The sequence below is a fragment of the Phalacrocorax carbo genome, chromosome 12, assembly GCF_963921805.1.
Source record: "Phalacrocorax carbo chromosome 12, bPhaCar2.1, whole genome shotgun sequence".
NCBI classification, from domain to species: domain Eukaryota; kingdom Metazoa; phylum Chordata; class Aves; order Suliformes; family Phalacrocoracidae; genus Phalacrocorax; species Phalacrocorax carbo.
In genome coordinates, this window is record NC_087524.1 from 9,569,059 (window position 1) to 9,586,033 (window position 16,975).

The 16,975-nt window shown below is 47.1% G+C and overlaps 1 protein-coding gene across 2 annotated transcripts in view; it reads right to left on the bottom strand.

Moving 5' to 3' along the window:
• The window catches only part of SH3PXD2A (SH3 and PX domains 2A), a 270,198-nt gene that overhangs the window by 175,848 nt on the left and 77,375 nt on the right, over positions 1–16,975 (bottom strand). For both annotated transcript variants that reach the window (XM_064464085.1, XM_064464087.1), the window contains exon 3: positions 16,525–16,600. In XM_064464085.1, the coding sequence (XP_064320155.1) occupies positions 16,525–16,600 (76 nt within the window). The remainder of the gene's footprint in view (positions 1–16,524; positions 16,601–16,975) is intronic.

Genomic DNA, 16,975 nt, shown 5'->3' on the forward strand with positions numbered 1-16,975 from the left:
TAGAGACTCCTCACCTCCTCAGGCAGTCCAAACCCAAAATCACCTCTCCAGTACACTACAAGTAAGGAGGACACACATTCAGCATATTTAGGACATGAAGAAAAGTTTAGGTCTGATTCACCACTGTTTCCCCATTTCACCTGGTTTCAGTAAATTTACCTCAGAACACACTCAAGTAATGACAAATTGCTTTGCTCTCCAAGGTGAACCTGACATGATGAGGAAGGGACATAGAGAGGAACAAGAGGACACAGACCAACAGGGGGAAAAGGATTATGCGCAATAAGCCTGATCACTTGTTAAAGACCTTGTCCAGAGTGTAGGGGATTAAAAGGACTTTCTCCATTCACGCGCTGATGCTGTGTCAAGCTTTATCTTATACACACATCTTGATCTTTTCGTAAGTATGCAGTTTCCAATCTTCTTATTTTTCCTCCTCTGAAAGCAGAGCCATCTGAATCCCAAGCAGTTCCTTAGAGCACTCTGAGTCAATACACAAATCTTGTTTCAAGTTTCTTTTTCATGTTATTTACCCACAAAAAGTACCAGATGTGTCTTTTTCACAGGTGCTTCTTTTGTAGTTCAGCAGGTGTTTTTTGTAAATCTTTCCTTTGGATGACACAGGTTTCCACATTGTTTATTTTAACTTATATTTTATTAATTTTTGTTCACGTGCGAAGAGGACAAGACAGGTGCATTTCAGATAATGCACTGGAGTTTAATTAAATAACTGTTACTTGAAGAAGATGGTACTGAGATGACCTTTTTGAAAATATTCACAAAACAAAGAATCTAACTGATTTCTGGCATTTTTGAAGGCATACGGAACATTCTATTTTTAACGGCAAGCAGATCAATCCCCTGCAGTCAATCCTTCAGACAGCTCAGCTGCCTGGTAGTGATTCAGGAGGGTCACTTCTGAGTCAGCTCAACAAGTCAGGTTGCTTTAGATCATCTTATAACCCCCAGGAAACCTGCATTAGTAACAAACCACAGAGTAAACCCAGCGCCCCCGAGGAACCCCAGGCATTGCAAATGGTGAAAAGAAATATTCTTTCTTAGCCCTTTCTAGGCACTGCAATAGGGAAACACTGTAGAAAGGGAAGCGCGCATTTCTGAATGAAAAAGCCATTAATGAGAGCAGAGTTTCGCCCTAGGACTAGAACGGATCAGAACGAAACTGAGTGACATCAGAGCCAATGTCTCACTGCTGTGAGTGAGAACCCAGCCCAGCTACGCCACAAGATTAGAAACATATGCAGCATCAGTGAGCCTCTGGGTGACAGCGAACCATTTCAGGCTATAGATGAGAGAATAAAAGAAAGGAGCGTGGTGGGGACGGCCCCTTCGTCAAGTGCTGGCATTGAGATGAACGCAAAGGACTTCAGAAAGGGAGCCAAACATCCATGCTGGCTACTCTGCACTACCACAAGGTCCTACGTGTGTCTCATGGGGCTGAGGAAGCCAAGAGAAGCTGTGTCTTTGTGCCAGCGACAAGCAACGTGCAAGGACAGAAGCAAGAGACAGAAGTCAATGAGACTGAAGAGGATTATCCCCCTCCCCAAGGACCCATGGGTAAATACAGGTTTTCCTGCAAGCGTACTGATGCTCTTGACACTCAGGGTAATAGCTTTCCTTCCATTGTATTAAAATAGCTAACCAATTTGAAACAGAAGTCAAATTTCCAAACACACACACACACAAACACACACCGGGAACACGCTGACACTTTAGAAAACAGGAGCTGAGGTCAGATGACACTTGGGCTCTTCTGAAAATTTCCTGCTGGAGTCTTTCATGCTGTAAAACTATCCTGAGATAATTCGAACACTCCAGGCGGAAAAGCCAGCTGCTTCCCTAGGTCATCCAGAGACCTGCTCTTGAGACCCTTTGCTTGCTCACCCAAAATAATCATGTTCTTGGGAGGGATGCTTTCACCACCTTCACCAACACCCAGGAAAGTCATGGTTTGTGATCCCCATATGCCAATGGAAGGCTTCTACACCCTGTCTGCAACAGCCTCTGCTTGCATGAGGCTGCATTTTATGAGCCTGAGAGCACTGCTTTGAAGGAGGGCAAAAAGGGAGTGAGAGATTGTAAATTGCCTGGGGAGAGCAGTACTTTGCTCTCCTGTGCCGCTCTCAGCCCTACACCCATGCTCTTTCAGTGTGGTACCAATGTCAAGAGAAACTGTGCCTTGGGCAGCCTAATCTAAAGCAGGCTCTTTTGGGAAACAGACGGGCACTGCCAGGAGGAGGGACCAGGCTCCCACTACCTTTCCTCCTTCATGCCATACTGCAAAAGCCACAGATCACCATGAGCTGCCCCTGCCAAATGCCACAGCCCTTTGATGCCCAAACTCATATTCCCTCGTTGCACTCGCCACCCTCCTGTCCTCTGAAGATGCAGCAGTGAACCATCCTCTCTTAGTTATGCTATGGCACACAGCAGCAACCAAGAACCAATTTTTCCTTTGCAAAGAAATCACTTACATTCATTTAATGTAGTAAATTTACTCCCTGGTAATTAAAAAGCTTAAGCTCCAACTCACACTTCCATGCATTTGCTCAGAAGGGAGGAAAACTAACAAAAACACTCATAGCCATCACAAGAACCACCCCTGAGAAAGGCCTAATTCCCTATATTGCTTTAATTAAAAGCGGTTGAATAGCAGTCTTCCAGCCTAGAAACCTTTAAGAGAAATAAAGCCAATCTATAGGCTTATGAAAATAAAACAGGAGGAGGGAAACAAATACAAAAATCCTGCCAGTTTTAGGGCTTCCCAGAGGATTATAACATCTGGACTCTTTTTTCAAGAGGACGTGAACCAGGGAGTGGATTGTATAGAGGGGACACGACCACCTCTCAGAGAGAGTGTCAGGCACGGGGAGCTGGTGATGGGAGAAGGGGAGCAGAAACCCACAGAGAGAGGCAACACCCTTGCCCACACATTTTTGTCTTCACAGCTGCCTGGAGGAACGCTCCTATCTGCTGACAAGATGGAACAAAGGATCTGGTTTAATTGCAAAAAAACAAAGGGGCCCAGGGGGAGAAAATCCTAAAAGATGATGAGTACAGCCGACCTCCAGTGAAACAGAGAACAACTTGGTAAGGAATAATCTAATCCATAAGAACAAAGCATTTACCATCACTGTTACACCAAGAGACCACCCTGCTCCAGAGAACATGTGCAAACAGATGTGAGCATGGAGGCTTTAAGCATGGCAATAAGGGCACCAGTCGGGCACAGGTAATTACAGAAGGACTTTACTGCTGCAGTATTTGAGTGCTACACAATGTTTTATGGGTTTATTCTTTTAACACCACAGGGAGATATGGCAATTCTAGTTTGTCTCTCTTTTTTCCCAATAAAAAAAGAGCCTGAGCTTGGATTCAGACTTGGACCCTCTATATTCCACCTGAGTCCCCAGATTTTCTGTTTTGTATTTGTAAGGCACCTCTGGCAGTGGGGAGAACTAGGAACAAGTCTTGGGCAGAATTAATGACTAAACATGGGCTCAACTAATGGTTCCCAAGATTGCACCCTATGGCTGGGGGACAGAGAGAAATTGAAACTGAGCCCCCTAAGTCAGCTCCAGCCCCCCACCACCCCCCTCACCTGTTCCCACGTGCCTGGGGTAAGCCCATGTGTGGTGGTGGGTGGGGGACGTCATCTCCAGTGCTTCACAGGAGCAGAATTGACACATGCCCATCATGCATGTGCAGAACGAAACAAACTTGATTGCTTTTCCACTTAGGCCAGAGAAAATTAAAGCCTTGTGAAAGTCACTTTGTCTTAGAAAGGAAGCAAATTCACTTCACTTAGCTTTATTACATCTTAGCCTTTTTATCCGTTTGATTTCATTCTTAAGTTGTTTTAAACCCTAGTGTCATAAAATCTGGCAGCTACAATGATGGGCTTTATACAGAAAAACACAGGGAAAGGGTTTTCAGAAGCACTCAGACCCGCTGTGACTGCTCCTGCTGAAGTCGACAGTAAATCCAAAGATACCACCAGGAGCAGAGGTCAAGGCTGAGTACGCTCGATGCTGCAGACACTTACGGGTGGGATTTTGAATCTCTTCAAGAACAATTACGAAGTATATTCAAAATACAGAGCTAAGTTGTGACCCTAAAAATATTTACATATGTGCCTAGCTCGCAGCTTGTAAGTAATTATAGGGGGCCTGATTTCTCTCACTCTCCCTAATGTAAGCCAGGAATAATGGTCCAGATGCATGCGGAAGACCTTGGCTCATGGAGAGGGTCAACTACAGTGATTTTGGTGGAAGGACTCATGCTCTGCAGCACAGAGGCACACACGCAGCAAGACTCCTCAGGAACACCAGGATCTTCCTAAACACACAGCCACGCTGACATGTAAATTCACCAAATGTGAGATGGAATTTTCCTGGCTGTGATGGTGCTGGATATATGCAGAAATGGCATTAAAATCCACTCACTAATCGACCATAGTAAAACTTGGATCAGAAAATGAGGGCTAGTTAGGAAAAACTGGAAAAAAATAATAATATGTGGTTTATTATTTGGGGGGGTCTGACTCTGTGACATGAATTAACCTAACTTCAAAGGATGAAACATCATCATTACAAAGCATTGCATCAAGTACAACCATTTCCAGGCTATTATGCAAACCCAACTGAAATAATATTATGGGTACAGGATTATTCTAGTTCCCTATTAATCCCAAGAGGAAGAGGGATGTAATTTATTTTCTCATCCTGACAAATCATCTCAAGACGCTGCTGAATCAGACATGCTTGCAGCTTAAGAGGAAATAAGTAAAAATGTTCATCTTTTATTACTAAGTTTGAGGATTCATTAATGAGAATGCTAAACTAAACCTCATTTAAATCCCCTCATTGTTCACGACATAAATCCTTAGATTGTGCAGTTTCTCTGGAATGGAGACAGAAAAGACCTAGAGGAGGTCACCTCCCTGGCTATTTGTTTCCAGGCAGTTTCACTCCCAGGTTCCTGCACAATACGGCAGTCTTCGCTGCAAACATTTCAGGGGAAATGCTTTACTTGCATAAAGGCTGCAACTGTTCCCGCTACACTGAAGCCATAAAACTATTGCAATTGAACCAAAACTTGGTAACAACTTAAAGGCATAAAGCAGTATTTGGACTAAATTGAACCTGACCATATCATTCTAAAGTTCTTTTCCAAGTTAAAAGGCTTTTATTTATAGACTTTACTTACACTCAAGAGACTTTGACATATTTTAACTAACCTGCTTTCCTTGTCTTCTTAACCTTGGTCCCTTTCCAAGAAAAAAGATGTCATCTGACCATGGATGGGGTTTGATTTCCAGCAGCAGAATTAACCCACAACACAAATCCCTTGTGTTTATTCACTGACTGATAGCGCACGTCCTGGGGAGTGAGCTTAGCCAATATTTCCTTGATGAAAGGGGTAGAGGGGAACAGGCTGGAGGTACCTCTGTTACCACATCAACCACTTGCATGAAACAAATCTCTGAATCCCACCTATTCCGACTCTTCTGGTTTCATAGACACCACTGGGAGCGCAGAATAGACCGAGTCCCACCAGTGGATCAGTGTCACTATTACTGGGACTCACTGAATCTCCTTACATACCGGTAACACCATGTTGACACAGCCATCACAGACTGCCATACTGCAGAAATACGGCTTAGGCGGTGTAGTCCTGGCTACAAACACAGTCTAGTTGGACCTAAGGCAAAGCACACCGCAGCCTGCCCTCCACCCACTGAGTACACATGGGAGGGATTTCGGAGCTGCCCCAGCAGTCAGATACTGTGTCAAATGTACACAGCATCTGTGTGGCACTGCACCAGCCACCCTGGCTGAGCAGGGCTAATGAAAGGACAACTAAACAGCATTTATAGACCAGAGAGCGTCAGTTCACCCTCTCTTTGACAGGGCTGGAAAAAATAACAGTTTTGTCTAGAGTGACAGAAAGGGATTGAAAACCATTGAACAATGAACAGGTTGAACAATGCCATGATCAAAAGAAAGTATTTGATCTATCTCTGAGGGTCTTTTTCAATAGGGTCTTGCAAGTTCCTCCTCTGCACACAACATGGCTCCCATCTGCTCCAGACCTGGCTGGCAGTGGGCATGTGACATAGTGGTGGCATCACACGAGATGCTGCAGTCCCCAGATCCTGGACACCTCATCTGCCTGGAGCAGCACTACCCTGAAAGCTTCATGCCTTCATTTTCCTGACCCCCTTCCCAAGGCTGCTGTCTGGGATGGAGCAGGGATATACCTCACTAGCAGGGGTACCTCACTAGCTCGGCTTTGTTAAAGCAAGAACAAGGAGCGGGAGAAGAGGCCCAGACAGATGGTTCAAGCAAGTTCTTGGCACTCCAGCAGCACACCCCTGGCTGTGGGATGCAGCAGGGAGCAGGGGGGTCAAGCAGGGCAGTATCACACTCCAGCAGAGCAGCTTTTGCTTGGCCGAGGGTGTGCTCCTTCCCGCTGCGGGCAGCTCACTGCTGGCTCTCCCATTCCCTGTCACCATGTAGGGAGCCAGGAGCAAGCAACCCCTTCTTCTCCCAGCCCCTGCGAGAAGGGGGTGGCTGGGACATTGTGCAAAAGTAAATATTTATGTAGCTGGGGCCTTCCTTCCCCTGCCCTGTATTTTCTCCCCCTTCTTAAAATGTCACAGATCAGCTGGTTTCATAATTGTGCAGGAAATGAGTTCCCTGCTGGCTGGCAGCTTAACACCCGCGTGTGCTGGGTCTACTGTGGTTGCACTGCTCACCTCTGCTGCCGGCTCCTGCATCCAGCCGGGATCTTCAGAGGTTGGATTTGGCCAGAGGGGAGACAGGACAGTCAGGGACACGGGCACAGAGCTGCATGACTCTGGTAGTCCTTCTCATAGCTGCAGCTTAGAGGAACCCCTATCCCCTGGTCCATGGGTCAGATCGGGATCCCGGGAGACCCAATGCTCTGTTTATGCCACTTCAGAGCAAACATCCAAACCAGACTAACACAGCTTCCTGCCTGCATGCAACAGCGAGTGCACTCAGGAAATTCAGGCATATTTCAAGCTTGTGACTTTTTCTTTGTTCTTCATACAAAGCCTTGTTCACTGGAGATGTTGCTAAAAGGATTATTATCTATAGGAGACTTTTCTTCCCAAGAGGAAATCTGCTAAACACACAATTCTGCATTTGCTCTGTTTTGCAGGAGCTGGAGTTAAGACAGGAATATTTTCCCTTCTGCTCTTCGCGTCTAATGATTTAAATAGACCAGCGGTGACGACACTGCCTAGTGGGAATAGGCATAAATGTCTTTACCCTGTACTCCGGTCTGATGGTTTCAGGTCTCCTGAGAGGGTACCAACCCACCCTGTGTTCGGTGGGAAGAGTTGGAAGAATTTGGTGGGAATCACATCTAATGGTGCACTTAGTGAAAAAGTGAAGTCTGCCCACCAGCCCAAACACCTCCAATAAAAGCCCATCAAGAGCCAAACCAGACTACAAATGTTTTGCTTATTCCAGGTCAGCCCTGTGCTGTTCAGAGCCCTGAATATGAGAAGGAACCTGCAAGTCTGAACTTGCCAATGTTTAGGATGTAAAAGCAGAAGGAATGTAATTTTCTGCTCTTTATTTAGAGGTGGCAAAACCCTGATAGAAAATGACATGGTGAAAGTGCTTAACTTCAGACCCAAGGAAATTTGAGAGCAAACACTAATTACCTCCGTCCTGAGTACAAGCCTGGGGCCTGTATTAGCACCTCTCTGAATGGGAGAAGCTCAAGAGGATTGAATTTCCCACTTCTAGGACTTACTTTCTTTTCCTCATCTACCTACCCTTGGTTTCCTCTTTCTAATTCCCATGTTATTTCCCTCTCTCCACCTCAGCTTTTCCATTAAACACGACTACAACCCTAAAAAAAAAAAAAAAAACCCAAAAAAACACAGGGGGACAGACACTGCCATGGGTTATTTCATTATAGTGGAAATGGATTCCGTTTGGCAAATCCCTGCCTGCAGTATCCCCTCACTCTGCCCCTGAGTATAAAGATCCCCTTATGAGCAAGGGCAAACACGTTCATGGGAGCCTGAAAATAGCTGCATTGTAGAGCGGGGAGGTCTGCAAACACACCGCACTTAAGAACATCAGCACCCAAAAAGCTTAATAGTAAGAGAAAGCAAAGTAGGAGAAATCACTTGCACTCAAGCAGCAAATTCCCAGGTTCATTGTTTCCAATCCACAGGAAAAAAATAATCACAACCTATTTTAAGCATGTAAGTATATAAATAAATCAGCTGGCCCAGCCAAAACGCAAAGTGGGCTGAAAACAGATTCAAACAGAGGTCTAGACTATTAGCTGTGAATCTCGGCTGAGCTCTGCTCTCCTCTATTGTCCAGGCAGCTTAAATCTGAATGCCACAGAGACAAGATCAGGCACAGAAGTAACATCCAGAGGGAATACCTAGAGTCTGTGGGGCTGCAAAGCCATCTGAGTCCCTGGCAAGCTTGACTCCCGTGTTAAAAAGCACTTTCATTATATGGGCCATTTGTTGATGGATTGTGGGAAAAAGTCAGATTTCAACCCAGAGATGAAGACAAGCAAACCCTTATATAAAGCCACCCTCTCCCCAGTCTGTGGGTTGAATGCAGAATGCTCTCAGACTTGCTACATACCACCCACTTTAGATTACAGACTTGCAGAGTTATTTTTAAAAAGTAATTATAGTAGTAGAGGGCACACTCATGTGGAATGGCTGCCTGAGGAAAGGACGAGCCCAATGCAACTCAAACTGCTTTTCAAGTCTATAATCGTGTTTATTTATTGCCTTTAAAAACAAGAATCAAAATCCACTAATTTCTGAGTAAAACCGTCTGTATATTTCCCCAAGGAGTCCAAGCAGCTATACTGCACCGAAAACCTGCCCTGGCCTTTTAGGTCTAGCATCCAGCACTGAAAGAAAAGAAATAATAACCCTCATTAGCTCTGGCTTCAAGCAAACCCAAACCAAAACCCCCTTTGCATTCTTTGTCTTCCCTTGAAACTGTGGCTTGATCATTACAAAACTCTCATCAGGAGACTTAGATGGTCTAATGAGAGGCACATCGTGTTCTGCATATGCTGATGTCTGCCCAGAGGTGGTTTCTGGTTGAGCAGAATACCAGCTCTTAACCTGTATGACAGGAGCTGGTACAAGCCCCAGAAAAATATTCGGTAGTTTTTTCCTATTCCAGCCTCTGTTTTCAGCCGCCAGCCATTGGATTTTGTATCTTTACACTGAGAAAGGACTCAGAAGAGACTGGAAGAGAGGAGGGAGGATCAGGTACTTGGGCAGATGCCAGCATTGTTACTTTTTTTCCCTTTTCTTCCTTTGTAATGAAACCAGGCCTTTGGCTCGTGCCCTATTAATGCCCAAAGACCTCCAGAAGGCCTGACCAGCTTGTGAAACAGGCTTAGCATACAAACCCAAAAGCACCCCTGCAATCCGTTACGTGGGGCTTGTTACAGCCCCTTCCTTGTGGGGCTTGTAACAGCCCCTTCCTCAGTGGGCAGCTCTGAAAGCCGTGGTGGCTGCCTTAGCTTCGTCAATAGGAAGCAGCCTAAGGGCATCCTATGACCTCACACTTGACAACTTTTTTAACCACAAAAGACTTAAACCCTAAAAATATCTCCACGGAGCCAGAAGAAAATAATGCGCCTGCCTGCCCCCCTCAGAATCATCAATCCTCCCACTGCCTGGCCAAGGAACAGCCGCTTCCTCCCGGCAGCCCCTGCTTTCTCTTCAAGCCCGGAGCCGACAGGAAATCCATTCTCCTCTTGTGAGAGACAGGAGATGAATTTTCCGCAGTAGCTCTCCTAGCGAGGCAGAAAATAGAAAGAAACAATAGAAAACACTTTCTCAAAACAATAGGAGCTGCTGAAGAGCAGCTCACCAGAAACTCAGCATCACCCAAGTCCTAAATAAACTAGAGTGGAAACAAGCCAAGGACCTGTTAGCCATCCTGCTAACATGCTACCCTGACTCAAACATAAGTTAATTTTAATCCTGGAGGTGCTCTCCCCTTTCAAAGAACAGGCAAGAGAACTGAAAATATGTATATTAAAAGGAAATCATATTGCACTATGGAGTGGCCCCCAACAGCCCTCCACAGCTGTTCAAGCCCCCAGCATCCCATGCTGCAGTGCCATGGGTCACTTCACCCTGGCAGCTCCTCTGAGGTGGGGACAGGGGACTGCGATGCTGATTAACTGCAGGTGGTGGAAGGGGACGGGGGGCAGAGCTCCTCTTTTCCCATCTGAGAAAGTTTGCTGCCTCATGTTCAGGAAAGCACAGTAGAGTATCTCAGCTCGGTTATTTGTGTTACACGAGTAAGGCTCAGCAAACCAGACATCTGAGACTCTTTGTATATGTGTGTGCACCTATCATGCCTGCATATTAAAGGAACGCCATTTAGGATAACTTAATTCATATTTTAATTTAAAAAGTGAGATATGACTGGGTCTAAGATAAAGAGAATTTTATCTGATCTCTCTTTTTTTAAAAAAAAAACACCCTTTAAGCTACTTTTTGACTGGCTCTGAACTGCTACAGCACTGTTCATTACCATGTTGGTCAGGAATTCAAAATGACTCCAAAGAAAAGTGAAAATCAGTTACTAACACCTTGTTGCCCTGGCTCAGAGTGCTTCAGGAGAAGATAATCAAAAATGGAAAACAAGTCTGAAATTCTATGCATTTTTACACATAAAATCCAGCGAAGAATTAAGACTGGGAATGCATTTCCTTTTAAATGCTCAGCTAGCAACCACCTCTCCAAAGGAGAAAATAGCCTACAATAAGAATCTCTATGACTTCTCAGGGTCCTGCTCAGCCAGCATGCTCCTTATAGTCACCGTGCTCCCTGCCTCCCAACGTGGGCAGAATAAACGCTGAAAACGCCTCGCATGCACTGACCGCTGCTGAAATGCAGCACCTTTGACAAAATTACGTGCAGCCACATTCTAATTTTGCTGATCCTGGTCTCAATTTACACAGGTGGAACATGAACCTCTGGATCCGAAGGTCACCACGGTGCTGGTTGCTAGGACAAGCCCATCATCTCTGCTTCAGCGCAAGAATGAGCCCAAGATAGCTGAACAAAATGCTGTTTCACCTCCAGCCAGGAGCAAAACGAAAGAAGAAAACTAGAATATACACAACTGAGAGGAAAAAAAGCTGCTCTCATCACCATGGACGAAATCCTGCTGTTGTAAACCTTCTCAAGCCTTTCTCCTCAGCCTCCTCTTCCCCAAAGAAAGCATTGGAAAGGGGAGGGGAAAAAATAAAACCCAACACACCAAACCGAAACCGAAAAGCAGACATATCCACCTGGGATGCAGTTCATCAGCAGGAGATCTCTTTCCCCACTGCAGCCCACGAGCGGCAGAAACGGAGGCGAGGAAGGTTCCGGCTGGCTTTGGTGAGAGGTTATTCCCCGTCCTCCTGCATTGTGCAAAATGGGGAGGCTCCCGCCCACCGCCAGCGCTCCCCGCCTGCCGGCACCCCTCGCCAGCCCCAGGTATCTGGGCGGTGCTGGGATGGCCTCCTGCGCCCTCTGCGACTGCACCTCTCCCTTCCCACAGCTCTCCTGACTCACGCACAGGGCCGGGCTCCTGCCCCCAGCCCCCACTTTGTGCAGGGAATGGCCCCCAGCAAACATCGAGGAGGAGAGGCTGGGGCTCCTCTAGGGAACTGGGAGCCTCACCTAGAGATTAAGCAGTCGGGCAAAGCCCTCCTGGCGTGGAGCAGCTCACTCCGCTCCCTACCCGCCATTGCTGGCATGAGCCACAAACTGCAGCTCAGGAGCAAAAATCGGGGCAAACCTGCACTACCTGCAGGGATCTTCCTGCTGCCCTGTATTTCCTGCCTGTCCTTAAAATGCCTCAGCAGGCATGCTGCGTGTTCCTGCTGCCTTGGTGCTGAAGAAGAAGAAAGCCCTAGAGACCCCTTTGAGATGGTGCTGGGGTGTTTCTCTTCTCAGGGGAAAGCAGGGCATAGCATAGCAGGGCCAGATGACAGCTGGTGACATCTCATCCACCATGCCAGCATCCATCCTGGTACCCCAGGACGCAGCCACCAAACCCAGCTGGCCGCACGTGCTCCCAAACAGATGGTTTCTTTCCTCTTTCCTTGCCCTAATCAAGGGAGGAGGAAAATCTGAGTGGGAAAGAGGAAAAGAAGGTGACTCCCTGGCAGATGTTCCCAAGTGCTAGAGGCAGGGTCTGGAGCCAGGCCGGGGCGTTGCTTCTGCAGCGGTCTGACTGAGCTGGCAGGGCAGCCTGCAATGACCCCTCTGGTTCCGGGGGATAGCACTCAGCTCCCCAAGGGTAAGGAAAATCTGGCAAACAAAGCAGTCTCCTGGAGCAGGATGTCTCCCTCTCCAGGCAGCAGGGAACCTGCAGAGTAGGTGCTCTGTGAGGATCTTCTCCTTTCAACACCACATATGCAAAAATCTCCAATTTTTTTGCAGCAGGGCTCAAAACTGGTTTGAAGTCCAGGCAGGGACTAAGCTGGAACCTGGGCAGAAATTGCAAGGGGCTGCCACCATCAATGCCCAGACCTCCATGCCTCTGAAAGCTCAAGCCTCTCTCCATGGCATGGATCTGCAGCCCAGTAGCCAGTGCAACAGGATGATTTCATGCTGTGCAGTGTGTTTTCCCTAGGGCCACACCTTGGAAGACACAGTGGAGCAAGAAGAGTTGACATCCCTCCAACTTCAGCTTTGTCTCCAGATGGCTCTTGCACTTAGTGCCAAGAGAAATGAAAAACAATGGAAGCCCTGGAGTCTTGGGTCAACCACCGCAAAACTGTTAATCCCAGGGTTGCATCACCCCATCTCTGTCATTTGTACTAGCCACTGTGTTCTCTAGAAGCACAACAGACCAGTCTTCTCCCTCCAGCTGAAGTTCCTTCATTAATTACCTCAAGATCCCTTAAGTAAGGGAGCCCAAATCCATAACCTCTTCTTTCTGCTGATGCAGATATAAAAGTAGCAAACCTTTGAGTCCACGCTCCAGACTTCACTCTTCAGATATGGAGCGGGAGAGGTGATGGAGAAATCAGTGCACTGCAAATGGGCTCAACCAACAGTCCCATTGATACAGCAGAAAGTGCTTTTCATCTCTGTCTTCTTACAGTATCAGATAGTCTTAGGTCTAGAAAGCAGTTTGCAGAAAATTTTATTCTAACTCTTCTACAATCTCCCTCCATACTCCCAAACAAAAATTTCATACCACGAACTGAAAAAATGCTCTCTGGCCACCCCACAAACATCACAACATGTGGTTTTCTTCTGCCTCACCTCTCCTGATGTGAGGAGACTACTTTCCAATAGTAACAAGGGGAATCAGAGAGAAGAAAGGAAAAACTCATGGGAAAAGATAAAATCAAGAAAGGGGAGGAAAATGTAAGTTTTGCCCTCTTGGTATGGTTAAAAAAAAAAAAACCTCACAGAAAAACTGAAGGCAGGGGAGTGACTCTGAAAAAGTAAAACAAAACTACAAAATAATGCACAGGACATCTTTTACCTGACGCTGCTTATTATTTCCTTGCACGTCTTCATGCCACTGAAAGCTGTAGAGTCCTTACTTGTGTAAAAGGGAGGAGGGGGGAGAAATATTTGAAGACAGAAATTGGTAAAAATAAGATAAAGGTGTCTAGAGGAAAGAAAAAATGCACTTCCCTGCTGTTGGACCCAGTATGGTCTCTCCTTGGAGGGCAAGGCTCTGAACTCTGTTACACTTTCCTGGTTTTTATGGTAAAAGGCTTCCAGCACAGTCAAATACCGATTGCCCCAATAGGGGGGCACCTTGCCCAGTAATTTGCAACCATATAACCACTGCAAACCAGCAGCGTTGAGTATGAAGGGGGCTATCATCTGTGCAGAAAGCAAGAATCACAGCCAACACATAAGATGTCAGCAAAGCAGTAGCCATCTGCACCCAGAAGGGGATGAAACCTGCAGCAAAACACTTTTGCAATCTGTGCAGGCAGCGTGACAGAGAGATGTACAGCTGGGAGCTGAACAGGACAATGGGACACCTTTTGCTTTCCACATACATAAGGATCATGCACCACCACCCCTGCTTTGTGCGGGGTAAGCTGAGACGTAGCATGACTGTGCCCAAGCTACAGGACCTGGAGGACTGTCCAGCCTCTTGCTCCAGATGCAGAGCCAAGCAGTGCTCCTGCCCATGCCGGGGGGACAGCTGAGCACACGCTGGCCTTTTCCCTGTGGGAAGGAGACATGGGAGCTTGCTTTAACCCAGCGAGACCCTCTGCATGCCCTGTCTCCATGACAAAGTGACCTGCAAGGCTGGCTCCTCAATTCCCCAGCTCAGATCATGCCTTTATTTCAGGAATGCACCATGGCATCGCTGGCAAGTGAGAGTCACAGGCTGGCATGCCTTGACTTTCTAAACCAGACCTGATGGGGGGAAGTCATCCAAGCGTGAAAGCAACATGGGCAAACCCCAGGCACTCAGAACCCAGCAGGCAAAGTCACTCCAGCGTGGCTGAATGGGGCCCATAATAAGCAAGCAAGATCATAACATCTTTACAGAAGTAGGATTTAAGTACAAACATCTGCCCTGCTGTTTTTTAATTAAGGCAGTTTATAGCTAGGTATTTGTTTCAGTAATCCACGGCTCCAGCTGCAGAAATGCCATGCATATTCTAATTACGGCAGCTAGTTTATTTAACAGAGTTTGACATTGTTTGACATTTAGCTGAGTCACCTTGTTCCTGGATAAAGCAACAAGGACTTAGCAGTTCAACAAGAAAGAGGCAGAGATTCGATATCAAAAGTAGAACATATACCACAGAAATTTTAAATTAAATACAGCTGAGGTCTATTCTATTCTGGCAGCTTCTCTCTTTGGGACACTAAGTCAACACAAATGTTTTCCAGATATAACTCTTCCCCTCAAGGACATGCAGCAGTACCATCTCCCTGATGTTCTCGGAGGGTGGGAAGGGTAGGAAGTATTGTATTGGGCATGTGGGATGCATCTCATCCTCCGCAAATATCAACCACCCATGTATCAGGACATCCATCACTAAGAACCATACACAGGCTGAGTGTCAGTCACCTGCATTCTGCCAATGCTTTTCTAGGACAAAGTAAAAGAAATGGGTCAGTGACGGTCAATACAGGAGGAACAACTGTCACCTGCAGACCTACAGCACCTCACCTAAAGCCATTTGCACTCCTGTACAGTGCTTTTGAAGGAACTCAAAATGCTTTCCAGCAAGAAAGGCAGGCCAGCAATATCCATCCTCATTGTAGAGAGGCTTCACAAAGTGACTTGTCTATGAGTTTGTTGGTGGCACAGCTGGAAACAGAGCCCATGCTTGGACTCCTCTCTTCATTCCAGGTTGGAAATGGAAGGCAACACCACCTCCCCCTGGCTGCAGAGGGGCTGGATGCAGCACAGAGCACTGCAGAGAGCAGACTCTGATCCTGGGGCTGCCTTCCAGAAGGCCCATGGAGGCTGCCAGGCTGCCATGCCGCCCTACTGCAGCTCCGATGCTTGCATCAGGTATTTGCGCTGCTGGCTGCCAGGTCCCTGCTTCCCCACTCACCCTGGAGCTGTGCTCACCACACATCTGGAGCAGCTGCTCTGCCTGCCAACAGCACCGAGGACTGCAGCACGCTTGTGGAGAGGACTACGCCCTCCCGTCCCAGCTTCTCTTTACAGACCTTTGGGGAAGAGTTGGGACCCCCTTTTTATAGTTAAAGACAGACGGACCTTCTAACAGGCTGAAAATACTCCATTTATCCTGACAGGCAGTGCAGTGAGCCAAACTTTAAACCAACAGCCAGAATCATGCAGTCAGACAATAGAGAGCTGGTCTGAGTGTGCCTTTCCAAGAGCATGCTGCAGTCTGGCTCATCTCCCTTGTGCCATCGCTGCAGTCCTGCTGGAAGAAGCTGTGTGGAAGTGTGTGCTGTTGCCCTGAGATGATATCCATCACATCCAGCCCCTCTCTGAAAGCTGTCAGAGGCACAGCGGCTCAGGCCAGAGAGGTATTTACTTATCTTTTTGGCCACTGTTGCAGAAGTCCCTGTTTGCATTTAACCACCTTTCAGTTTCTTTTATATCCTAGTGGCAACTCTAATTATTCATTCCTTGTTGTACAATAACAGTGTCTGCAGAGCCACAGCATCCAAAAATGAAGAAGACGGTGTGTCTGGTTTCCAGTGGCCGCCCAGCTGATGGCCCAAGATCAGGCTGTCTGGTTGCACCCCACAGGCAAAACCCCCTAGAAGCCATCGAATCCCTTTGTGTGGCAGAGCATGAGCCAACCTCAAGCTGAACAGCTGATGTAAGATCTCCTGGGAGCCCTAACCACCATGCCAGTTATTTTAGGAGGAGGTGGAGGTCTGGTATCACAGGGCAGCATGTATGAGCTCCCAGGGAAAAGGCATTTCTAAGATTGGTGCTCCACTGCTCTCACTCATCTTATTCAGGGCTTTTACCACAGCATTACCTGGTAGAAAAGGGATGATTCTTTGCTTGGGGTCTTTCTGGCCTCCTTCAATAGGGAACTTGTCCAGAAGCTGCATCTGCAAAGGAAACAGAACAAACATCTTAGCAGGAAAATATAGACTGCCCATGTAGGGACCACGGGATCTCTCAGTCTGTGTGTGTTTAAAAGAGGATTAGCAAAGCAAAGCAACAGCAGGAATCCCTCTGCCTTGTTGCAGGGGAGTCTGTAAGTAAGAAGGTATGATACAGTTCACTCCAAGAAAGGGAGGGCAAGTTTCTGGCAGCACAGAGATGCTGGGACGGGGCCCAGGCACACATCTGAGCCTGGCCTTGACGCCGTTCTAAAATTAGGGTCTCATCCTTCATTACAAAACACATGCCTCGTCTCTAATCCACAGCCTGCCCGCGTTGGTGGAGACACAGTTTTTACCTGTCCCTGCAACGGACCACCC